Raw genomic sequence first — 25,757 nt, forward strand, 5'->3', positions numbered from 1 at the left:
CAAACTAGCATCTGGAGGTTGCCACTGTAAAGCAAGTAAGGTTGATGTTACATACTCAAGCTGAGACATAACCGCCATTAAATGGGCTCTACGCAACAGATCTTTGGGTACAACAAGCACATTGCCCGCCAACACAAACCAGCGCCAGAATGAAAACCTGGGACGAGTGGACAGGGCTGGCTCTCTCCATCACTCGCTGGAAGGAACAAGGTCCATTTCTCTTCCGCCCTCTCCCCAAAACTACCTCGGGTCACACACTAGGAAGGGGGTTCGTTTCCACTTATCAGCATCTCCTTCTACACTCCCACTATAAAGTTGATTTGTTACAAGACCTCACCATGACAAAGTTCAGAACACAGAAGACAATTTCTTACAAAATCGACTTTTATTACAAAAACATTTTTACAAAAATATAACATTTCAATAAATTAAAAATATATATGGTACGAAATCAGTTTTTTTTATACACATGTTCGAGTGCATGGGAAGTGTGTCCTGCACATTTTCCCAGCCTCCGAACTGGGCACTTGCACAAACAAAAGCACCCTAAAAAGTAAAGGTCCCCCCATACCTTTAACACCATAGTCTTTTTTTATTTTATTTTTTTTCCAAGCCCCTCGCCCAGTAACCCCGCTTGTAAACAGGATCTCTCTGTTGAACCTCCGACTTTCAAACTGGGTTCACCCATGTGCAGTCCACTCTTGGGCAGTGTTTCCACCTGAAAGCCTGGCAGTACTGTACTCTGGTGAAAGATCTCCCCAGTGAGGTAAACAGCACCGCTCCACAGCCTGGTATCCCCACTTCAGGGCCACACAAAGCTGGATTCAACTCGTCCCTGGACCTTTAGTTGGCACCAAGAAAGCCCACCAACAATCTCCATAGTCAATGGTAGGCATCATCTATTGGCAAAGAGGCAATTACCAAAGGAGGAGAATTCAAGGCAGCGTCCAGAAGTTCAGCCTTGCACCCCTCTATTTGTCTGCTGGTACCCCAAGGAGGAAAGGCACGGGAGAGTTTAGGAAAGTCCCCGAGTCATACCCTGAAGAAGTTTCCCACACTGCAGCCTGCACCTCCTCATAAGATGGGGGTGGAGTGCAGCCTCCTGTGTGATGGCTGGCTCCAGTTGGCATGTGTCCTGTAAAAATGTTTTGTGGCAAGAGATCCTCTTCAGCCAGGATGAGTGGCAGTGGTGCATGGAAGGATGTCGGAGACAAAGGACGCCCTTGGGACCCGTACACTGCTTCTTCATACGAGGGTAGAGGGACCGGACACCAGTGCTCAGTGTGCAATTCTGGCTCTTCCATACGGTTATAGTCTCTGTAACGAGAAGGGCATAACAAAATGGTCAGGCCAAAGTTTAGATCTCAGTTTACAAAACAAATCGTCAACACACCCAGTGGCAGCTTAATCCAAAACGGTGGATTTTCAGCACTCTAATCTCCCACCCTACACCACCCAGCAGAGAGGCAACCTGTTGATTTATCGAGATAGGCCTCCCACTACCCCAAGATACAGAAAGAAACACCCCACCCTTACTCCAGAGACAACCTTCATCTGCTTAGAAGTTGGAGACATCTATACCAGTTCTTTCCTCTCAACTTCCATCAACCAACTCCCTTCAGGATTTCTTTGAGGTACATCAAATGCTCTCCCCCTCACCCAACAACTTCAGTACATTTCCTCTAATAAAACAGTTACAGACCTATGAAACATTCCTCCTTGTCGCCCACTTGTTTGAATTTCTTGCGCCAGATTAAAAATATTATTAAACTCAGTAGCATTTTAGCTACATTGTTTTAGGAAATTTTGCGGATGTCTAGCCTGACACCCATAACTGGCTAACAAAATTAGGGAGTGGTAGAGGCGTTGGTCAGCATTTACCAGCATACTAGAACGTTTCCTTCAGATGCATCCTGCTAGGCAGAATACAAATCACGTATCCCACTATAATACTAATGTACATATCCTGTCCAACTTCCGGCTATTTTTCAAAGCAGGCTACCTCACTTTTCTCCCCAGGCTACTATTTTCTTCTAGTAAACCAAATGAACTTTCCTAGGTTGGTTAGGGTTTATAATGGATTGATCAGACTGAAATAAGCAACTCCTAAAAGCACACGTCTCAGAAACGTACTTGTTATTAGTATTAAAAGGATGCAAAGTTAAGATGAGAGTTGGGCATTTTCAGGGTGTGGCGGCAGCAGGGAGAAGATTATGATGAAGCACCCCAGGGAATCAGAGGGGGTGCTCTAGAGAACGTCAGACTACCCTACAAGAGGTTTAGCAAGACACCAGGCATACAGAAAAAAAGACCCTTCTGAATGAGGCCCAGAGGAGATGGAGGGGAGCATTGATACGTTTGTCTTTGCATTATGTATCTGCAGACTATATATGAAAAAATCCCATCCCCAGGTTAATTATATTGAGTTTCATGCACATTTGTCATGGGGTCTAAAGTTTTAAGGGGGGTCTTAACTAAAGGCAGCATTTCTTATTTGACCTCCAATCAAAGTTTTGTAACAAATAAACCCAAATTGCTCGACTGGTTTACACTAAACCTGGCTCAGAAGATAGCTGTAATTCCAGCTCCTTTAAATGCTATGTATGTTGAATATCCCTTATGCAATATTTGAGGGCAACTAAGAGGCAAAACTTAGGGATGTCATGCAGACGGGGTTTCTGGATAATTTTGCAAACCAGAATATAAATGTTAAGTCTGAATCCGATTGGATGGGACGTTTTAGATATACAAATCGTTTCACAGCCCATGAACAGCAGCCGCGGCCTGTGGAGGTAAGGGCAGTGGGGCTGGGGGAAATGAGGGGCGAGGGGGATTTCGACTGACAACAATGAGGGAAATTCTTAAATGTTTCCTCGTCTGTCGAAATCCATCCTCACCCGGCCCCACCGCACTTACCTGCACCAACCGCGGCTGATGAACGGGTAGGTCTCCCTTCAAACACTGAATGTGGGGGGGGGGGTAGTGCTGCACTTTTCCTTGGACTATGGGGAGAGAGAAGAGTACAAACCATACCCATTTTGGAAAAAAAGTGTGAAAAACACAACTCACCAGGCAGTTTTGGAAATTGGAGTGCCAGGGAGGTGTAGGCAATGGGTAAAAGGGGATACCATTCATAAAAAGATAGGGCAAAGTGTTGTACACAGGGCCTAGAAGGTGAACACCTCCTATACCCACCCCAATGAGCATCCCATAATTGTCTGGATTCAAGAGGAATGAACACTGCACTACCCCTGAACAAGGACCATGACTCGAAAGCTCGGGAGTGATCAATGAACAGCTAGAGCAGCAATCACCTGTGACCAGAGGGGGTGGGGGGACAGTGTGTGGCCAGAGACCATGACCAGTTCCCATTGGACACTGCCATAGCTATTGCACAGCAGCTATGGTGGGCAAGGGTACCGGCAAAAGGCACCAGGTAAAGTATCATTACAAAGCCCAACAAGTCACTGAATGGAGGAAAACATTTTAAGAAGAAGAAAAAAAAAACCACTCTTATTAGGGGACATTTATGGGTCAAGAAGATGAATAATGAGAAATATGTAGAGAACAAAAGGTCGAAGTCGCCCCAGTTTAATCAATTTCTCTCCAGGCTATTAAAATTGGTATTACGACAATCACCACGATCTAAAATAAGATGACTTTGCAATACGTATGTGGACATAAAAGGCTCTAAATGCAAGTGCTAGGCTGCAGTACCATTGTCAATCTCTGCTGTCACTGCGAAATCATAATGAACACAAAGACTGGTGCAGTTACACTCATAAGGAATAGATTTATTTTAATACAGTACAGCACCTCTATCGCTGCAGGACTATTTTTATTTAATTTACAGAGTTTTATATAGCGCAAATGTGACCCGAAGTATCGAGTATCAGAGCACTTTACGTAGCACCAGTTGCGTTACATGAGGACACATTCATTTTTGTTAGGCACGGGGAGATTAAGTGATGTGCCCAGAATCACAGGATGTTCAGCGTCATTGCCGAGACTCGAACCCGGTTCCCCAGATTCGAGGTAGACCGCCCTAGCCGTTAGGCCAACTCCTCTCCCCTAATATTGGACATCTATGTGAACCCTCCATCAGGATATATATCTGAATAAAAGTCAATCAGTTGCGACTTCTGTGAAGTGCTAAATAATATGCAGGGATGCCATGTGTGAGGTCACCTAGTAACGCACTGGGTGTGTGTGTGGGGGGGGGGTGGGAAGGGGGGGGGTAATATTCCAGGCAACCACAGCTGCAATACCATTTGTGAAACAAACCTTCAAACCACTGAACACTGCCCCTTCAACTGAAGTGGTTTCAGAGAAATTAAAAGTTTAGAATGATTAGCAACTGATCATCACGAACACCCATAGCTTCTCACAACTTATTATTTTTAAACAGGGACTGTAGATAACTCATGCCACCCTAAAGCAACACTGTATCCAACAACAGAGTAGGCTTTTTTTTGTTTTTACTCATACAATTAATGACTGTGTTAACAGCTGGAAAAATAAATAACTTGTCTGGCCAAGAAGGAAAATAAATAACCCCACAATACCTCCATACTCGCTTCTCACAAGACTCCTTAACCAGAAAGTTACTTTGTTAAAAACCGTGTTCAAAGTTCACCACTGGCATTGCCTGCTTGCTTAATCTTTTCCTGAGGCCCCTGCTTAAATAAGCCCTTCTAGGATCTTTCCTCCTGCCCCAAATGCAAATAGAACAGACTGACCTACCAGAGAGCGCTGAAGAGTGTAAATGGACCAAAGGCACCATCAGTTTTGGAACAGAAAGCTCTACAGGTTTTCTGAAAGTATGCTTTGTAGTCATCCCAGCTGCTCTAAATAATAAGGTCATTGGGAAGCTACTCTACAATATGACCAATGCAGTGTTTGTCATGCGCGTTTCGGCTAGCGAAGGAACTCCCTTAATAGAGTATGGCTCAAGAGGGCAAGACATCAATCACACAAGTGATGCTTTCATGCCACCGTTTGAAGAGCAAGCCACAAACTAAACACAGGGACCAAGACCAACAAAATTAACATTTAAGGGCCCAACTTAAGGTGGCAGAGTCCTCTCGTTCACAGATAAAGCCGCAGTGAGATAAAGCTGCAAGGAAATGACTGATGGGTGTAAATCAGAAAAGTATGAATAGTAAGAAGTGAAATCCCTCTATCCTTGTAGAAGACTTAAGCCAGTGCTTCTGGAGTTGGGTTTGCAACCCACTTGCCCTGAAGTCCTGATAATTACCACTAAACTGCAATGGGATATGATAATTTAGTCACTAATAAATTAAGTAAGGTATACACATTCCCAAAACAATCGAATCTACTGGCTGGGGGAGATTTGTGAACAAGTATTCATAAACTACATTTCTAAAGGATAGGAAGAGCATTTCTATACATTGGATGCGCCAGGAAATGGCCGTTCAGGTGTTAACTTGAAAGCCAGAGTGAACGAATGTCAGATCAAGAGACCAGAAAATGAAAATTCAGATGGTTGCTGTTATTCCAACGTCAAATCCAAAGACACTTGTCTTTGAATGTATTTTTGCTGGAGATCTTTATGGCTAGGAATTCAGTAGTTAAGAAACAAGCACTAAACTTCAGGTCAAAGAAACACATGAAAGACTCAATGCAAAGCAACCCCTCTTGCTTTTCCCTTTCGAAGCGCGGAAGTGGATAAAATGTGCTCTTGACTCTTCCAGTCGCTCTGTAAGAACCAGATACTTATAAATGGCTTTCTATGGGACTTGCACAGTAACCTGGGAAGGGGGGGGGGGGGGGGGGGGGAAGCACTGGAAGACGTGGGCCAGTGTCCTCTGGACATCACCAGGAGCGGCACTTCCAAACTTTTTCAATGGGGCCTTCTGCAAGCACTTGGCTTTGAATGAAGACGCAGCAGTTGGCCTAACGGCTAGGGCGCTCGACCTCGGACCTGGGGAACTGGGTTAGAGTCTCGGTAAAGACGCTGAACATCCTGTGATTCTGGGCAAATGACTTAATCTCCCCGTGCCTAATAAAAAATGAATGTGTCCTCATGTAACGTAACTGGTGCTATGTAAAGCGCTCTGATACCCGATTGGATTCGGGTGACAGACAGATAGATCAACCTGTGGATAATTCGGTTTAAGGAAAATGGAATTCAATATCTGAATTGGGCGGTAATCGAATGGGTAAGAATCATACACAGCATGCCACTGGCTGGTCTGTCGAGCAGCTCTTTCTTGCTAGGCAATGCAGCATCTTACTTACCTGCACCAATTCCACATTTCGACTACCAAGTGTCTATGCTTATTTGAATGTAGTGCCTCAAGCTTGTTAATGTACAGCTTGGTCACTTCATGTAAATATTTTAGCACTTATCTTCCCTTAATTAATTAAATGAAGGAAGGCCTTAAACTCCAGACGATAAGCTGGAGTTTCAAATTGTTGAGAAGATGCACCTGGTTCTCCACAGACCGCAGGCCATTATGAGCAGTCAAGAAGCAGAAAATGCCCTCATCCTATCCTCCCAAATATATAATGGACTATTCTGTAATCATGGGGAGTTCTTCGTATGAGGAGAGAAGATAGTCTTGACAACTGGCTGTGGGCATCGCATACACCCACCAGTGAAAGTTTAACATACACAGCTTCTGGAGGGGTTTTACCTTTCTGCATGAACAGCAAACCAAGCAGAAAAATGGTGAATCTCATGGTGTGCAAAATGGCCAAGGGCCACATATGTACAAGGCCACACTCTGAAACCAAAAGCAAGACCGCAGGAGAGCAAGTGACTTGCAACCTCATTTACAGTCAGAGTCTGTGCCCTGGATGAGGGTCACTTCAATAAAACGTTCCGATGATCATGATTCTACTCTAGAGCCAGAAAATCCAGGAGATCTCATGGTCCCTCCACTAGTGTGGTAGATCAAATGGCTAATTTTCCCTATATGGCTAAACTGCTGACATTTTGAATTAACAGGTTTGTGCCAAGCAATGCTGGCTTTAATGGAGTTCTTTTGCGTCTTACTGGAAGAACGTTCACTTGTAAATGGTCTGAAAAGGCACTGAAACATAGGCAGATCTTGGAAATACAAATGTGGTACATACCAGAGCTCTCAGGAGACCCCTCAGCTGCTAACCCCAAATATACCCGAGATAAAGGAGAGCGATTTACAGTCACTCTACTATGCAATTATCTCGAATGTCTGAGTAACTCCTAGAGCCGTGTGCGCTTTTGAGTGAATTTGGTGGTGGGCAGTGTACTTGGTAAGCTAACTCCACTTCATTGTCTTCAGTAACTAACAGCGGAATATAGGGATTAAAAGATGTACAAAATGCACAATATGGGAGCATCTCACTGCGAGGGTTGCTGAAGGTTTTGCATACCTACATGCCAAGCTACTGATCGGATACACTTTTTTCTAAACTGACATTGAACACTTCTATCCACCTCTCCTCGGACATTAAAATAAGGAGGGAAACACTGTGTTGGACACCTCAAACTTGCTTGCTTTGAAGTAGTTAACTTCAAACTGGGCCTAGGAACTTAAATGTGAATTGTAACAAGCAGGTAGCTGGGAAAGAGTAAAGGAAACATTATAGGAAGGTTACAATCATTACATCAAAGATTACATAATACAGAGAGCCTTAAATTATAGCTCTGATCCCAGTGACTCTTCTAAATCAATGCCTCCTAAAAACCAACTTTCACCTAGTAATCTTCTTTTCAAATGTATACCTAGAACTCCTCTGATCTATGCAAACTTAGGCCTTCTATCATCTCTGGCTCCACACTGGATCCCTGTCAGCCCTTCTTTATTGCATTGTATTTGCATTTATATAGTTCTTACTACCCCTAACGAGGTGTCCAAGTTCTTTTTCGGCAAGTAGCCCGCTACTCCGGAACCCACAAAAGATTGGTGGTGAATTAGTATAGTGAAATATGAAAGTAATTTGAGCGGTGGATAGGTTAATCAGTTATTTGGATTCAGATGGATAGAAGAGGGAAACGGTCTACATTTATATAGCGCTCGCTACCCCAGATGAGGTGTTCAAGCTTGGTGCCCAACTTCTGAACCAAGCACTGCTCTCTACAAGCCCTTGTGATTGTTTAACAAAAAGCACTTCAGCGAACCCTATTGCGCTCAGCAGTTTTTGCCCCATTTCTATTCTTCGGTTTTCAATCAAACTAATAATAAAATTAATCAATGTACAGTTCTCATATTCTTAGATCCAATTCCCTTCTGGCGCTGGCTCCTCACAAAGCACGGAATACACTTTAGTCACGGTACTCCGTGATCTACGAATGTTGGCAGACCAGGGGAAATCATCTGCTCTGTTCCTTACTCAATTTCGCTGGCAATTCCCATACCATTTCTCATGCCTTGCTTCCATCACATGTTACAGAAATGTATATATAACGCTCCAAGCTAGCTTGGATCAAGGACTATCTCACAAATAGATCCCAAGTTATCTTGAGACTTTTAGATTTGAAGTTAAGGCAATCACTATTGGAGTTTAAGAATCAGCACTTAGGCCTACTCTTTTTATTAATGTTTAGGTCCTTCCATTGGCTTCACCTTTTTGCTCCTCCTACCTAAAGGCCACAAACCACACAGAGGATGCTCAGATCACTCGCTCTACACATACACGACATAGAAAAAAAGTGCATGTCTGCAGTGGTAAATTGGAGGGGCACAACCAGCCTAAACTGAACACTGACAAGAGAAAATGTCTGATAGTCCAATGTTCCTAATCCACCTCTTTCCAGTCTTTGGTTGTCTGATCTGGGCGACTCTTCAGCTCCTACAATATCAGAGCGTATTCTGGTTCTTTTCGGGATCACAAGCTTTCCCTTTGCAGTCAGGTTAGTAAATTATCAGCGACCTGTTTTTTTCCTAATGAAATTACTCTGAAAGATCCTTCCTTTTCTTCCAGCCAGCAGATTATCCTCCTTGCCCATATGGACTACTGCACCTTGCCGTTTCTTGGGTCCATAACATTCATACGTTACCAACTACAAGTGATTCACAACTTTGAGGATGAAGTTTCAGAGCCACGCCTGCAGCAATCTTCTTAATCTGCAGTGCTTTCCAATTTACACTGGCTACCCATTACGAAGAGAATTGCTATTGTCCGACTTTAAAGACCTTTCTTTCTTGCGCCCAGTTTACCTGCAGCATGCATTCGGACACTACCATCCATCCAGCACCCTGCAATCCTGGGAGGTACGGATTTGTGCCAACCCCAGGATCAACTGAGCTCATGCGGGTGGCAAAGTCTATTCTTTAATGGAGGCAAAGATATGGAACTCGCTTTAAATGTTATGTATGACTGACAAGCGCCTTCAGTTCCAAAAAGTACTAAAAAATACTATTTTTTTCTAATTAATCCACAACCCACTCTGTATTCTGTCCAATCACTTAGGCCAGGACACCATTTGCTAACCTGAACACTGTAGAAATACCATTTACACAACATTGTGTAAAGTGTGATCTCACAGACTGCATGTCTGAATATAACCCAGCAACTTACCTGCCACACTGACAAGAATGACTCTTGGGCTTCACCAGAACACAGACCAAGGCCATCAGCAGCAAACCAGCCACGGTGGCTGCCACAGCAGCTACAAGCGAAATAGAAGGCCCAGGAATCTGGCTTGGGGGAATGGAGTCCTTGTACCCTAAAACAGAAATACCCAGTTAGAAGTTTCCAAAAATTGGTATTTCAGTCAATAAAACACTGGTTCGATCCACGTTTAAGTAATTCAGCATTATGACCCCTGCTTTCCGTCTTTCTTTAAGCTCACCATAACAACAAGACAAAAGTGAATTTTAAACAGAGTTCCCAGAGAATGAAAGACCACTCAAGAGAAACTATGCAAGAAGCACACAGGGTCTAACCCCACACACTTCCCCAGCCCCATTCATTTGAAGAGAGAAGGCTAAGGACTGAGCCATATTGTAATCCCTGGGGCAGAAGATAAGAGGCCAAAATTAGATTAGTCTTCAATACAATTATTAGCAGCAGAAAGCCATCTTGCACCAAAAAGACAGATAAAATTACGCCGATAGGGCTGGTACATATATTATAATTCCCCACAGTCCTGGTGCACAATAGCCCTATGCAAGAGTAAATATCACCCAGCTCACAAAGCTAATACATCTGGACTAGCGGTGTCCCAAATTATTAAAGTCCACCAAAACGCCGATGTTGGTTCTTGTCAAGTAACCTAAATCAGTATGGTCATAGGAAGGACTTTCTCAGCCTAAAGCGGAGCACCTATGTTTCGATTCCATGTGCGAGTAGGTTACATCTCTTATTTTTTTGGAGGTCTCGCTCGACAACACACTTATGTGCATGACCTGTTGTTACTAGTTCCTTAAAATATACATAGAATGAGCTCCACTCCGCCTAGAGGAAATTCTCCCTCACTGCAGGCCATTAGTTGCTTTGGGGAAACATTCAACCTCCTTTGGAGCGCTGGCACTGCAAAGCATGAGGGACAGGGAGAGGATGGTGATGGCGGTAGAAATGATGGAGATGGCTATATATCGATGGAAGGAGATGATGGTTATGGAAAGGAGGAGGGAGAGAAGGGTGGAAGGCTTTGCATTTGTTTGATGGTCAGCAGTGTAATGCAATATTGCAGAGCAGTGCTGTTGACCCAAAAGCCTCTGGTGCTTCATTTTCTAGAAAGCTCAACTTCAGGGAGCTTAGTACCAGAGGACTTGGACGGACTTGATGCAGTAAGGAGGAAAACAAGAATCCGGGTAGAATTGGGGTCTTTGAAGCAGGCCACAGTTCACAGGGAGTATTGGCAGGTCACTACTTTTCCAGAAGAATGAAGACAACTTTAGGCCAGCTATAGAAGAGATGGTCCCTTGTGGTAGGCACGCAATGTTCTGACAAGAAAGAGCATTAACATTAGGTAGACTGGAGGGGTGGGGGGGGGGGGGGGGGGGAGTGGGGAGTGTACCGAGTTAAAAAAAAAATCTTCTTAAGTTGGACATATTTGTTTAGACAACCTTGCTTGTGAAAAAATAAGTGCGAGCAGCAGGGGTGGGAGATTTTCCTTGCGGTCCCATGCTGAGATTGGCTAATATTTGCAGGGCAACGAGCTGTTTCAGGAAGAGGCGGGAAGCAAGTCTTGTACTGCCTATTCTATGGCCTGCTTGACTATAGTTTGCTGAACAACTTTATTTCAGGAAATGGATGCTGGGTTCTCGTCCATTGTATGTTGCAGATATGGAGCCTGCTAAACACGCAGCAGCGCTCCGTAACGTGGATTAAGAGAGCCAGCCTGAACAGGATTGGGTGGAATCTTCCCAGGTTATTCCAACTATGGCAGACTTGGTGTTTCAATGGCAGAAATCTGTAATGCAGCAATTTGGGCATCTCGCCGCGCGTTTATAAACCCTTATAGGTTTTTGGTGGAGGGAAATAAGTCTTACACTGTTGGCGTGTCGTTACCGAGTTCAGTGGAAGATACTCCAATTAAGTTCATCATGATTGCTCATTTTTAATGAATTAATGTTGTGAGGCATCAATCTGGTCTTCAAGTATTTAATTTGAAGCTGATTACAGGATTCAGCATCAGCTCACAAAGTAATGACTTTGACAGGAAGTCAGACGAGGAGGTAATAGCTGGTTATTTACCAGTAATTTTCTTTATTGCAAGTAAAAACTTCCCTCCCTCCCATCCAGAGGGAGTACCGGCTTAATATAGTTAGCTTAGACATACAGGATGTGAAGTCAGTGTGCTTACTGTTTAAACCAGAGGACAGGAAAAAAGTATGTCGCCATATTGGTAGGATGGAAACTGTTTTTGGCCTAGCTTAGGGATTATTATGGTGAAAAGAGCCTTCGCTCACGAGGTAATGATTGTGATGGGCAAGTCGGAATAATAAAGATTGAAAGTAAGTAACCAGCCATCAGATTCGTGCTGGATTTAAAATGCCTTTTTAATAGCTGGAAGGATAGTTTTTAGTCAGTCCCAATACAACCATTACTTCACTCCCACAAACAACAATTCCAATAAAAATTAAACAGTAACCTTCTAAAATTTGACTTACTGGTAGTTTTCACCAGTTTCTTAATAGCCCTCCAATTTTGTTTTAAAACTTTCTTTGCCCTAACAAAATTCCACGGAGACAGTTCTAGTTTAAAGAAGACATTTTTTCCCAAATCAACGAACAGAAAGTTTTTTTAAAAATGCAACAGTGACACTCAATTAAAAGTTAAGCTATAGAGAGTTGTATATGAAGGCGGTTAATTTATTCCACCTTATGGTCTCTTGAAAGTGCACCGATAATAAACCAGTATTAGGCTTCGATATAGAAGTCACTGGGCAAAGTAAGTCAGGATCTTGTGGGTAAATCCAAAATTGAAGCTTAAGCGAAAGGGGCATGAGCAACTGAGAAAGTGGGAGATAGGCGACAGGCAACAGAACAAGCTTTTAAGTAGAACGATCTGGGTACAAATGAAAATGAATAGAGGCACAAACGAGCGAAAAATATGCAGAGCTCAAGTGGCGGGCATGGAGCATTCTGAAAAAGTGAAAAATAGGGTGAGGTGGACAGCATGGAAGATCGAAATTAGGGACAGGGCGCTTGTGTAGATGAGAAAGAGACAAGCACTGGAATACTCCGTTGGTTTCCCTATCAATTAATTAGTTTTACAGTAACTGAACCAGTACGTCTTGTATTCAGAAAAAATAAATAAATAAATAAATATCGTTATTTTGTACACAATACATGTGAGGGATAATGAATTGAAGAAAAAAAAAAAAGAGAGAAGGAGTGTAGAGTGCACTTTTTAATATGCAACATATCGCCTCATCCACTGCAATGTAACTACTCCATGGGTGGTAGAACAACACAGCAGACACCCAATAGCATTTGGCGTATACATCATGATCCTTGTTGTGACTGAAATGGTCTGAAAGCGATGGCTCAACGAGCCTGACCCATAGCCCACTCTGTAAACTAACCAGGCCTAGATATAAGACAGATTGAGGGGGGAAGGGAAGACTGGATGCATACTAAGCAATAAGAATAAGGTGCACGGGAACGTCAGTGAGAAAGGACAAGTGGGGGCAAAAACAAGGGGTGGTGCAAAGGCAGGAGATACAAAACCAACTCAACAGGCACATACAGAGGCGAGAAAGGGGCTAAGGGGAAGCCACAAACTAGGGGGAATCAGATTAAAGAATGGGGGTATGAGCGTGTGGGAAAAAAATAGTAGATCAAAGATAGTGAACAGGAAATTGACACATGCAAAGCAAGAATATAACTAGCAGAAGCTCAGGACAGGGCCAACTGAGAGCAAATAAATGTGCACGGTGAAAGCGGCATGGCACTCACCTGGCGATGGATGGCACATAATGTCCCCTGTGAGGCTCCATTTCCCCTGCCGGCACCGAGAACTCATCACTGGGGCACTGAAGGTAAAGCCGGTATTGCAGTAATAGTTCACCTCGCAGCCGGACATAAAGTGCATGCCGTCACAGAGCGGTGAACATTTGTAGGAGCACTTGAAGCCACCATGCTTAGGGACTGAAGGTCTGGGACACACTAGAAGGGAAACAGAGGAATGAGAGGCTAGCATCATGGGACAGGGCGGCCCCAGCCGAGGAACAGGCTCAATGTGCGCAGATCAGAGCATTAGCAATGAGCCCTTGGGGCTGTAGGAAGGAGATTCCAGGGGCATGTCACGACCTCAATAAATGTAGGGCAGTTTATTAGATGTAAACCCTCTCCCATCACATTTGGGGTATATTACACCGTGAAGTGAATTCGCCGCAAGGGCCTGCCTGGTCAGGCGCAGACAGTGGGGTGGGGCCTATAATAGGATAGACTTACCACTGCTCTTGGGGATGACAGAGGCGCAGTCACACAGGGTCACTAACAGCAGGGCTGCAGGCACGGAGCGGCACCACTGGTACGGTCCATGGCGCTCTCTTCCGTCTCCCAACATGGTGGTTACTTGATGGATCTAGAAAACAAAACATTTACAATGAAACGTGTTGTCACGACATGTCTCGCGGTTTGCATGGTTTCACTAGGTCTGGGGGGGTGCAAAGAGCGCACAGGCAAAAGCAGTGACAATTCAGTGGCAAGTTGGAGAAAAGCATTGGCTAAGGTTGTGCAGGGACCATACAGACACCAGGTCACCAGATGCAGCTGGGAGTCAGGATAATGGGCTGGTTAGAGATGGTGGGGGTTGGAGGGCTTAGATACAGGCTGCATTGATCGGAGGCGGTGGGCTTAACAGTGCTGTGCCAATCTAAACCAGCAGGTGTCAACAAAAAGGCGCTCGCTGCCAAAAAAAAAAAGGTTATCTTCCATCACCAACTGTGCCAGACAGCCCACGGGTGAGGGATGAGAACAGACAGCCCCTTCCCTCGATATACCTTTACCAGGATAGCGCCTGCTGCCCATGCAGGCAACATACCAAATAATAATAATAATAATCTGACTGGAACCATCAACTTTAGTCAAACAAACAGCCCTGCTTGACATACACTCACTCTAGTAACAAGCAAGGGCAAAGCCAATAGGTCTACCCTTTGCAAGAGCTATTGGCTTTGCCAATATGTTCAGCAATGTTGGGGACCAGAGTGGATGCTGTTCACCATGGCTAAAGGTTACTGGGGTAAAGGAGAGTGTGGCGTGGAGTGTTATGGAGTGGCATAGAGTGGAGTATCATGGAGTGGAAGCAATAGAGTGTGGCAGAGTGGAGTACAGTGTCAGAGTTAAGTAGAGTGTCAGAGCGGAGTAGAGCAGAGCAGAGCAAAGTGGAGCGGCGTAGAGGGTGTTGCAAAGAGTGGAATAGTGTGCCACAGAATAGAGTGGACTAAAGTGGCTTAGAGGGAGTTACGCAACACTGTGCAGTTGTGTTATAGAATGACATAGTAGAGCAGAGTGGCATAGGGTGAAGTAGAGTGTCAGTGGAGCATCGTAGAGTGGAACAAAGTGGCCTAGAGTTAAGTTGCATAAAGTACAGAGGTACAGAGTAACTGGGAGTAGAGTGCATTGGCTTTGAGTATAGTGGTGAAGAGTGCAATGGCGTAGAGTAGTGCAGGGTACAGTGCAGAGTGCAGTGGAGTGGCACAGAATGAAGGGGCATAAAGTGGTGCAGAGAGCAGTGACAAAGTACAGAGTTGCAGAGTATAACAGAGTGCAGTGACAGAACAATGGTGTAGACTGCAGTGGCAGAATAGAATGATGTAGAGTATAGGGCCGTAAAGTGCAGTGGTGCAAAGCAGCTGGCATAGATGCAGTGGCGTAGGGTGAATTGGTTTTGAGTAAAGTGGTGAAGAGCGAAATGGCGTAGAGTGCAGTGGTTTAGAGTACAGTTGCGCAATGTAGAATGCAGTGGAATTGACTGTTTTAGAGTGGAGTGGATAGTCGTGCAGGGTAGAATACAGTGGCATAGAGTAGTGGTGTAGAGCGCAGTAGCATAGAGTAGAATGGCACAGCATTGATTGCAGTGGCACAGTGGAGTAGAGCAGCGTAGAGTGCAGTGGCATAGCATAGATTGCTTCAGAGTAGAGTGCAGTGGTATAGAGTATTGGCGTAGAGTGCAGTGTGGCGTAAAGTGCATTGGCATAGAGTGCAGTGGCTTAGAGTATATTGTTTCAGAGTAGAGTGGTGCAGGGAAGAGTGAAGTGCTGCAGTGTTGCAGTGGCCTAGACTGGAGTGGTGTAGAGTAGGATAGAGTGCTCTGGCATATCGTAGAGAGATGCGGAGCATAGAGGCATAGTGTGTAGTGCCGTAGAGTGCATTGGTTTTGAGTGCAGATGAATGGCATATTGTGGTGCAGAGTAGAGTTCAATAGAAGGAAATAGCGTTGTGCAGAGTGGAGTGCAGTAGAATGTCGTAGAGTAAGTAGTGAAGAGTAGAGTGCAGTAGAATTTCGTAGCATGGTGCAGAGTAGAGTGAAGCAGAATGGCAGAGTGGTGCAGTGTAGAGTAGGGTGGCAGAAAGAGTAGCAGAGAGGCAGAGTAAAGTGAGAGTGCAATAGTGTTGAGTAGAGTAGAGTAGAGCATAGTGGCATACAGTGCAGTAGTGCACAGTAGATGAGCATAGAGTGCAGTGGCATAGAGTGTATTGGTTGTGAGTAAAGTGATGTAGAGAGCATTGGTGTAGAATGGAGTGGCGTAGAGTGGAATAGAGCGGCGTAGACTGCAGTGTCATAATATTGTTTCAGAGAAGAGTGAAGTGGTGTAATGTGCAGTGGTATAGAAAAAAGTGTCTTCGAGTGCAATGTAGATTAAAGTGGCTTAGCGTGGAGCGGCGTAGAGTGGAGCGATGCAGAGTAAAGTGGTGTAGATTTCAGTGGTGGAGCGAGCAGTGTTGCAGAGTAGAGTGAAGTGGTGCAGAGTAGAGCAGAGTTGTGCCTTGGGGAGCGCAGGGGCATAAAGTGGAGTGATGCAGAGTAAAGTGGCATAGTGTGGTGCAGAGTACAGTGCAGTGGCTTAAGAGTGCAATAGATTTTCAAAGTTGAGTGGTGTAGAGTAGAGTGCAGTAGCATAGAGTGCAGTCATGAAGACTACAGTTTCAGAGTGCAGTGGTGTAGAGAGCATGATGAAGAGTGCAGTGTAGAATAGAGAGTTGTAGAGTGAAGTGACGAAGAGCATAATGATGTAGAGTGATGTAGCGTGCAGTGGCATAGAGTATAATTTTGTAGAGTATAGTGCCTTACAGTACAATCATACAAAGTAGTTGGTGTAGGGTGCACTGGCTTTGATTAAAGCATAGAGTGAACTGGTGTAGAATACAGCGGTTTAGAGCAGAGTGGTGTGGCGGAGAATGCAGTGGCATAGAGTGGAGCAGAGTGAAATGGCCTAGAGTGGAGTGGTGCAGATGAAAGTAGAGCAGAGTGGAAAGGCCTAGACTGGAGTAGCAAAGAGTGCAGTGGTGGATAGTAGGGTAGGGTGCACTGGCATAGAGTGGTGCAGAGTCGAGTAGAAAGGCGTAGAGTGCAGTGGCGTAGAGTGCAGTGATGTAGAGTAGAATAGGGTGACAAAGAGTGCAGTGAGAGTACAATGGCGTAGAGTGCAGTGGAGCAAAGTAGATTGGCGTAGAGTGCATTGGCTTTCAGTAAAGTAATGTAGAGTGCTTTGGCACAGAGTGGTGCAGAGTGCAGTAGTGTAGATTAGATTGTTTCCAATTAGAATGCAATGGTGCAGAGTAGATTACAGTGGTATAGAGGAAAGTGGCATATAGGGCATTGGCGTATAGTAGAGTGCAGTGGCATAGGGTGCAGTGTTGCAGAGTAGGAAGACAGAGTGCAGTGGCAAGGAGTGCAGTGGCGCATCGAGTAGTGTGGGGTAGAGTGCATTGGCGTGGAGTGGTGTAGAGTAGAGAGGCACAGAGTGGAGTGGTACAGATAAGAGCGCAGTGACTCAGTGTGGAGTGGTGCAAGGTAGAGTGCAGTGGAGTGCTGCAGAGTGGAGTGGGCTAACGTGGAGTATGCATGGTATGATAGCATACTGCCATTACAGACGCCACATCTTCAATTGAAATGGCCATTAGATTTGCACTCACATACAGGTTTACTGATCAAAGTATACAGTGCACAAAAAAGTGGTGCTGAAATGTCATCCCCCAATGTATTGAGTTGTTAGTCAGCACAGTTCATTTGCGGACATTTACATTTTGCCACATGCCAGAAACAAATAGAACACTGCACAGTCTGCCTCAGGGAGTCCCCTAGAAGCCAGCATGATTGGCACATAAATCCCATCATTTTAAGTCAGAAAGAAAAATAAAAACCAAGCTTCCTGGAAGACACAGCCTGAGATTTCACCTCGGTCTTTGAATGCACAGCAAATGTGAAAAGATAAGAACAAGATTTAAAAGTCGGTTTAAAGAAAGCAAGTTCGTAAAAGAATACAGTAAACAAGGTTTGAGAAACGGGAAGGACGAACTCGCGCTGGACAGCCTAAAGCAAATATAGCCAGAAAATACGAGTTACAAACCACAAAGCCAGTGGTAAGGAACTGGAGGAAAGCATTCCTGGGTCAACTTTAGGAATGTCCCCAAGATGTCCTTAGCGAACCAGACAGCTGTGCTGTCTAGCAGGTTGCGACCTAAAAAGGACACCAGAAGACAAACTTTGAAATACTGGTGTTTATGTGTCGTCCTTACAGGATATATATTGCATACGGACCAGCATGACATGTGTACGCTAGTCCAAGGTACTAAGCTCCCCAAGTCTCTTATCAATGGGTGCAAGTATGGGGACGGTGCAGGAATACAGGCATCCCTTGTAACAAGGGATGAAGGATCTCACAAGGTAATCTGAACCACCCTACACTTGCACTGTTTGGTTTAGCCTGCAATTTATTTTCCTCTTGCGCATTTTAAATATTGAGCCATTGTTGGGGGACTTCATGTTTACGCTGATGTTCGCCAGTAGAGCACCGCGTTTCGCTGTCTCGTGGTATGCTTCCTAGGAGTATTCTTAGCAAGGTATCAGAAGATAGGTGGTCTGGGGCAAAAGAGAGAGAAAGAGAGAGAAAGTGTGTGTGTATATATATATATATATATATATATATATATATATATATATATATAGAGAGAGAGAGAGAGAGAGAGAGAGAGAGCTTGTGTTTGATGGTAGTAGCGTCCCAACAAAGTGTGATTTTATTTCCTCTTCATACACAGGTGAATATGTGTAGACACTTTTCAGAATGTGGGACATAATAGTTATTTACCTTCGGTAATTTTCTCACCCCATAGTGGGTTGTCAGTGTACAGTCTGACTTTGGAACTGGACAGCATATGAATGGCTACCATGATGTTGCATCAAATGATATGAGAGCTTAGAGACCAGTTTCTTCCCACTTCCTTCTACAAACATACTGCTAGTTCAGAGTTAGACTAGTTTCAGACCGGTGATTAAATAAATAGAAATTATGAGCACAGTAAATCCCGTTCTAGGAGCAAATCTAAAGGTAGCATGGACAAGAGACATTAGCATGTCAGTCTTGCATTCGATAGCATGAGTGTCAATCACCAACACACATCTGACAAACTCTGGCATGGCACTGCAAGATGAAAATTAAGTATACAATAGCTTTGACAAATTAACACGCCCCCAAAACACGCATGGGTAGTTTGTTAATTTGTCATGCCCGTTCTATGACTGGGGTAACATGTAAAAACAACCCTCAACTCAATCCCACTGGGTCCTCCACCCATCTGGTGTGCCCAATGGCCCATCCAGCAAATGCTGACCCGATCCATTATCTGTACAATGGGCGATGCGGACCAAGTCCCCCATGCCAACAGAGTCCCCTTTTGTGGATTGAAAATCTTGGCGCGGCTGGTTCTGGGCTCAAACACTTGTAGACCCATCCTGACCACTCCCTGATGCGCTCGCGCTGCTGAAAAAACTAGGACAAAAGGCAGACATATCACAAGACACTTCATAAAGTCCCATCTAGCTTCCAGCTACATTGAAGAGTCCACATTTACAGGACCAAGGCCCGAGGCTTTCCAGAGGCTGACAAAGTTGTGTGGTCTCTGGCCCACAGGACAACACTGCCAAGCGACTTGAGTTATCGCAATTATAGCACATTTCTGCACAATCACTATAACATTGGATGGAGTCACATCTCAACCACAGAAGGTGGTAGGGCTTGCGATTTTTATACATTTTCAACGACTTTTGTTTCTAAATAGCTAGTTCTTTCTGGACTCAGTGTTTGTTTCTATGAATGTGATACTACATCTCATTTCCAAACTCATCAAGTCTTAAAGTGAGCCTCGATTGTTTGACCAAAGTGCCCCTAGGTCAGCACAAACACACATGAAATTAACTGGTAGCCAATGCCAGAGTAGGAACAGGAAGCCGGAGGGTGTCACAGATTTTGACTATGAATGAAGCAAATCTACAAGAATTTTCCATCAGAGACAGAACGCTTACTTAGAGATGTTGTTAAAGTCATAGAAGATGAAAGGGACTGTACACGATCAAACAACGAATATATCTACATACGTTTAAAATTTAAGGCAAAGGGAGGCAGTGATTTTTCGGTTTCGCACGAAACTTTTCTGATCGAAATGTTATCGTTGCTAAACAAATAAATCTAAACACATGCACTGTGGTTCTAGAATAAATTACATTTCCAATCAGCAAAGCCACTGAAATGAGAAGGGGAATCTACCTATGTGTGGGAGGGCAACAATACTGCTATAATGCAAATAAAGTAACAATCTTTGAAAGGGTGCGATTTAAGGTACTTTTTATATTCAAACAAGACTACATTTTCACTAGTCACCAATACATAATCTGACTGCGTACCTTGTGAAAATTGGGTTGGAAAAACAGATGGACTCCTATTACAGGGGAAGGAAAACAATCCACATAATTTACAAACACAAAGCACATGTAAGGGCATTTCTAAAGTTGGCCAGGGTGTGAGATGCCAAGCAGAGAACTTCAGTTTGCCAAAGTCACAAACCCGTGAAAAAGTAGCTCAAATCCAGAGTTCGTTCAAACTCCGGCGCAGGAAGCCGCCCGCGAGCGCACTGCACTCGACTGTGGTGCAGACAGACAGGATGTGATCCGCCTCTGTGGAATCTGACTCAAACCCGGGCATTGCCGGCCTCTGCCTGGGTCTCACGCCTACTCGTCTGGGCCAGGAGCCCAGCACAGCCCGCCACAAGCCCACAGAGCAACTGCTCCATGGAGGCGGCGAGCCAGCCTGGGAAACTCCGCGGCCTACAGAGCCAGAGTGAGTCAATGCCTGCTGGACTCACCACAGACAGCAGACCGCGTCCATCCGGTCTCAATGTGTAAAATCACGGGACACCCGTCGATTTCAGAGGGGAAGATGGCAGGCTACAGACGGGTGGGTGCGCATCACGTCACCGGAGCATGGGAGGCGGGAAAGGCACGCGCTGCAACTCACCTAGCTCGACACCAAATGGCACTGCAATCTGATTTACAGCCACAGAAGAGCCTGCGTTATTAAGCGTCACTGGGAGATTAACATGCAAGACAATGCAACATAGCCAGGAGGCAGCATGACAGACATGAACCATCAGTTTTTAGGGGCGGGGCGGGAGAACCAATAGAATCGGAAGAATGTCCTGTTAGATTAAACCCACTGGGGGTGGCAACACCTTAACCGAGCGCAGACTATTGGAAGGTGGGGGGAGAAAGGTGTTCCCAGAAAGTGAAGTGAGCAATCAAGTGGAGTGGGGGGAGGGGGGGGGGGGGGGAAGTTAGGCCACAAACATCTGAGCCCTGGAGGTAATTCCTCTTATCCAATCACAGCCTGATCGAATTCCTCAGCATGGATAATACAATTTACGTGCCCAGTAGTCAGTGGGAAAAACGGCGCGTGTAATGAAACCGACTGAGGACAAAAACACTAAATGTTTGTTTGCAGACCAGATCTCTTCATGTTAAAAGTTGCTAAAGATTTGCATATGGGGTCTCTGTCTGACAGGTCATGGTGGGTGATAGACACTGGGCCGGAATACAGCCTGGAGTGGCTGAGACGTTTGAAAAGATCACACCCATCACTTCTGAGTTTACCTCCAAACAGCAGGTTTTAGGTGGGGCGGGTCCTATAGGGTTTCACACCTGGCAATAATTAAAAACAGACAACGACTCCCTGGAGCTCTATATATACACTCACGCCTCTAACTTTACTAGGAAAAGCACTGATCCTTTTCCCAACTATTGACTGCAAACCCTTAAGGTATTTAATACAGCGCCTGGAAACACCCACGGGTGATTAGCCGCGCTTTACAAATCCTGTTTAATTTGATTACAGCAATTCATCTTGCATTGTCCAGGAGTATTTGCTGTTTTACGAAAGGTTGCGTTCCTGTATTGTTGTTTACTAAACATACGACTCTTTTCAGTACATACATACTTTGAACTGAATCGCCTCTTGGTGCCAGTGAATTTAGGTGGTAGGTGGGCGTCCACGGGCCAGGACGGGGAGCTCTGGGAGTGGAGGCAGAAAGCAGCGCACGTTTCCCACAGTGCTTAATACAATACAGCTGTGCAAACTATATGCTCATTCAATCTGTGGTGGCTGCCTATGTGCCAATCGTATTTGTGGGTAAATGTGAAGCAAGCAGAAAGATGTGCGAAAAAAAACAGGTACACATGTCTAACAGGGTGAGACACTGAAAAAGACAAGTGGAGCAATAGGGAGAGCCGGGGCGTGTGCACCACCCCAAATGCCACCACCCCTTTCACAGACCTTAGCGAAGTTTAATACAAGGTCTCATTTGCAGAATGTAAACACTTTCAATGAAAAGTATTCACAACATAATCACTCTGGTTATTCATTTACCTGATACATCATACAAGAGCTGGCAAAGCCGATGGGTCTGGCTTGTTTCAGGCATAGGGTTGCTGTAGTGTGATATGTCTGGCAGCAGTAAGGGAAAGGTCACAACGATGCATTGAAATACTGGTCAGGATTTTAGTTGACATGTTTTAAGTCATACTCTAAATTACATAGGCCAAGTCTCTTGTACAAGATTCCTACCACAAACACCCTTTTCGTCCAATTAAAGCAGTGGTGTAAAAAAACACACACGTGCAACTGGTCGCTGCATTTTGCACTAAAGGAGGGGTTAGTAGGGGTCGCTGGAACAAACCAGCAAGTGAAACTGTAAGAGGACCCCCTGCCAGCCGGATCAGGGATTGGAACGGGGAGGACAAGGGTACCCCGTGAGGAGGGGGCGTCGGAAACAAAGAGGAGGGAGGGGCGGCAAGGACAAAGGGTAGCACTAGACATGAAACAGAAGAGATGGGCGGAGGCACAGGGGTGTTTGAAGTTTTATCGCCGCTCCAACCTAGATTACCTGTTTTGTAAAGATTCGCACCCCCTCTAGGCCCAGTTCTCCTAAAGAAGAGGGGGGGGGGGGGGGGGGGGCTTCCTGTCATTGTGATGCGAAGAACATAAACATCGTTCAAGGGCAAACAGGGTGGGGGGCTATGTCTGATAGCAGTTTAGGGTAGTGAGAAGAGATGTAATCCCCAAACGCATCCCTTGTACCTAGACAATAGAACTATCACAACACTGATACGATTGACCAAGAACACCGTCCTCAACAAAGTGCTACAAATAAAGGTACGTTTTGTCTGGCCGATGCCTACGTTAAGCATCAAGCCTTTGTTGACCCCAAAAGTGCAGGCAGCAGATAGATGGTTTATGTGTGAAGGGGGCTCCCCCGGTAACCCCATCACGGACAGAGTGCGTTCACGACGATATGACACCGTTAAAAACAATTAAGACTACCACAACCACACCAGCGTTGTATTGAAAGCCTAAAACCAGTCACTACACAACATTAAGTGTGGAAATAAAATAAATATTAAAAGCAAATAAAAAGTGAAAATCAGGAATATAAAAGTCGCGGTGAAGGACCATTTCGCTCTAAGGAATCCAGCTCCCCGCACTCCTGCCTTGACGGCAGTCTTGTCACCGAGCTGATGTCATTGTGCTTAATGCTCTGACGTCACGACTGCCTCAAGCATACCTCACAAGAAAACCCCCGAGATGACGTAACCAGCCCTTTGTCTTACCTCCTCGTTCGCTGCTTCTGATTTTGAATCTATTTTCAGGAAAGAAAAGGAACTTTTAGCAGCACAGTAGCCCCGCCCACCGTAGCGTCATTCCTCGGAAACTCCCGAACGTATTGGCTATTTCTGAGTCACAGTGGGAGGGGTGTACTGGTAAAAGAAAACCCACGCGATGACTTCATCGCAGATGGGCTGCGCATGCGCGAACCCTTTGCGGTCGCTCACAATCTTCAATCGTTTCGGACTGAATTTCGAACTTAAGGGGATTAGTGGAGATGTTGCCTAATAGACTGAGATTCTAGGGCTGCCTTAAGTTTTTTTTAGCATATGTGTCCCCAGGGCATCAGGGATGTGGCGTTGAGTACAGCTACTTTTCGACCCAGACTCCTCCAGTATCATTTTTGGGTAAAAGTACAAATTTCCCCCAAATCGTCCATGCGGTTTATTACATTTTCCAAATTTAGACCGGGTCTATTGTGTGGAACGCTGAAAATGTCCAAAATAGTGCAAAACTGGGTTGATGTTTTGAGACACCATTATAGAAATAGTCACCGCGTGCTACGATGCACAATAGGGGCCACTAGTTCATTGGGTCCAGGATTTTTCTTTGCATTCTGGGACTTGTAGTAACGGGTAGCCCACAATAAACTCGGCATAAACAAGCGTGTGAAAGGTTTGTATCAACAAATGATGTTATCTCTAATTAATTTGAATGCCCACCATGGTCACCAGCTTTCTCTTGGTGCTTGCTGTGCTTTTACAAAGGGGTTCCCCATCTAACAATGGGGAAAAAACCCTCGGGCGAGAGGGGGTATTCTCTTTTACACTATTTATGCAGTCGGATTACGCCTCTTATCCTCTAGGGCAGGGCTCTCCGAAGGTGGTCCTGGAGGCGTGACCCTTGCCAGGTTTTTAAGATAACTACATTTATCGAAAATGGGGATATGCTAAAAATCCGGCATGGATCACTCCCTCCAGGGCCGACTTTGGAAAACCCTACTCTAGGGGATCGCTCTCATCCAATTGTTCGTAATAATCTCTTGTGTCGAAGGAAGTAGAACCATCAGGCCAGTATGACAATGTGTGCCGGCTTCTGTTGATCGCAGCTCACTACCATATAATTAAAAAGAAGAGTGAGACGATTTAAACTCCTCATGTCTATTTTAGGAACATGTTTCTGTGCTGATAGTCGGGGCTGCAAGTACCAGAATACAAAGAACAAGCATTTACAATGCAATGGTCTCGGCATTGGTAAAGTTAGAGCTATTGGCATTGCTCATGACATTATTTTTGTTTATGTGTTTGTTTTTAAAACATTGAAAGAAACGGCATTGTCATGAGCAATGCCAATAGCTCGAACTGTAACAATGCCGAGACCGTTGCATTGTAAATGTTTGTTCTGTGAATTCTGGGACTTGCAGCCCTGGTTGTATAATGGCATAAACAAGACTACACATCGCGGAACGTAAACAAAACACCTGGACTTGAGCAGTAAGTTACACATGAAGATGGTGCACATTTACATGAGAAACTTGGCAGGGCTGTGTACTGGGCCAGACCCCTCTTTTCCGAGTGCGGCTGCTGCAGAAGGCTTGAGTGCTCTCCAGTCTCTCTCATTTTCAGGCGCAGTATCTGGTTATATAATTTTTGATATCTTGATCCTAACCTGGCTTTTTAGCCAACACGGTGTATTCTGGGAAATGTAGTTATACAGGTCTTTCTCTTGTGTGAGGCTACATATTATCCGAAGCGAAGTGTTGTTTACTGAAAAGTCATGAATGGCTGCCATGGTCGGTTGTCATAGGACCACTGGGTAGCTCTGCTTGCATAAGTCGCCGAGAGATGAACGACAAATACCAGAGTTCACAGGAGAAATTAACAACGGGATATACATGCACACGTGACGCAGGTCAACCCGAGAGTTTCAGAAATCATACAGGTGGAGGTGGTTCCAGATTAAGGCGGGGGTACCCAAAGGTGTCGCAGCACAGGGCAGTTCGTACCATGAATAATGTTTGTGCCAGGTCTTCAAACGTCCTGTTCCGTGAAATATCAAATTTAGTGAAGAAAACATGGCCGATTTTACATTGTGCAGCGAGAAACGGGCATTGTTTAATAAGCGCATACGTGGGATTTGAGAAAAGCTTCCATTTCTGCGAGGTTACTACAGACTGTGTACGGGTAATCTCTGGTCG

At 44.9% G+C, this 25,757-nt stretch overlaps 1 protein-coding gene across 3 annotated transcripts; it reads right to left on the reverse strand.

Moving 5' to 3' along the window:
• Window positions 1-366: 366 nt before the first annotated feature.
• On the reverse strand, window positions 367-23,669 carry LOC146797798 (sushi domain-containing protein 6-like). 3 transcript variants are annotated; one of them, XM_085624974.1, is made up of 5 exons: window positions 23,566-23,669; window positions 13,857-13,989; window positions 13,359-13,568; window positions 9,529-9,676; window positions 367-1,317 (listed from the first exon to the last, which is right to left on the reverse strand). In XM_085624974.1, exons 2-5 carry the CDS (start codon window positions 13,969-13,971, stop codon window positions 972-974), a joined length of 819 nt encoding a protein of 272 aa, XP_085481100.1. In that variant the 5' UTR covers window positions 13,972-13,989; window positions 23,566-23,669; the 3' UTR covers window positions 367-971. The 3 variants fall into 3 exon arrangements, with proteins under 3 accessions (XP_085481100.1, XP_085481102.1, XP_085481101.1); XM_085624976.1 differs by lacking the exon at window positions 23,566-23,669 and adding an exon at window positions 20,921-21,039; XM_085624975.1 differs by lacking the exon at window positions 23,566-23,669 and adding an exon at window positions 20,769-20,938.
• Window positions 23,670-25,757: the final 2,088 nt, after the last annotated feature.

The sequence above is a fragment of the Triturus cristatus genome, chromosome 9 (assembly GCF_964204655.1).
Source record: "Triturus cristatus chromosome 9, aTriCri1.1, whole genome shotgun sequence".
In the NCBI taxonomy this organism is placed as follows: domain Eukaryota; kingdom Metazoa; phylum Chordata; class Amphibia; order Caudata; family Salamandridae; genus Triturus; species Triturus cristatus.

What these genes read in the sequence shown, in the direction of transcription:
- LOC146797798 (XM_085624974.1), bottom strand. Translation starts at nt 13,971, where the DNA reads ATGTTGGGAGACGGAAGAGAGCGCCATGGACCGTACCAGTGGTGCCGC. An exon ending in TGTCATCCCCAAGAGCAGTG is followed by an intron (nt 13,569 to 13,856) that starts GTAAGTCTATCC and finishes TTTCCCTTCTAG; the next exon opens with TGTGTCCCAGACCTTCAGTC. An exon ending in CATTCTTGTCAGTGTGGCAG is followed by an intron (nt 1,318 to 9,528) that starts GTAAGTTGCTGG and finishes TTCTCGTTACAG; the next exon opens with AGACTATAACCGTATGGAAG.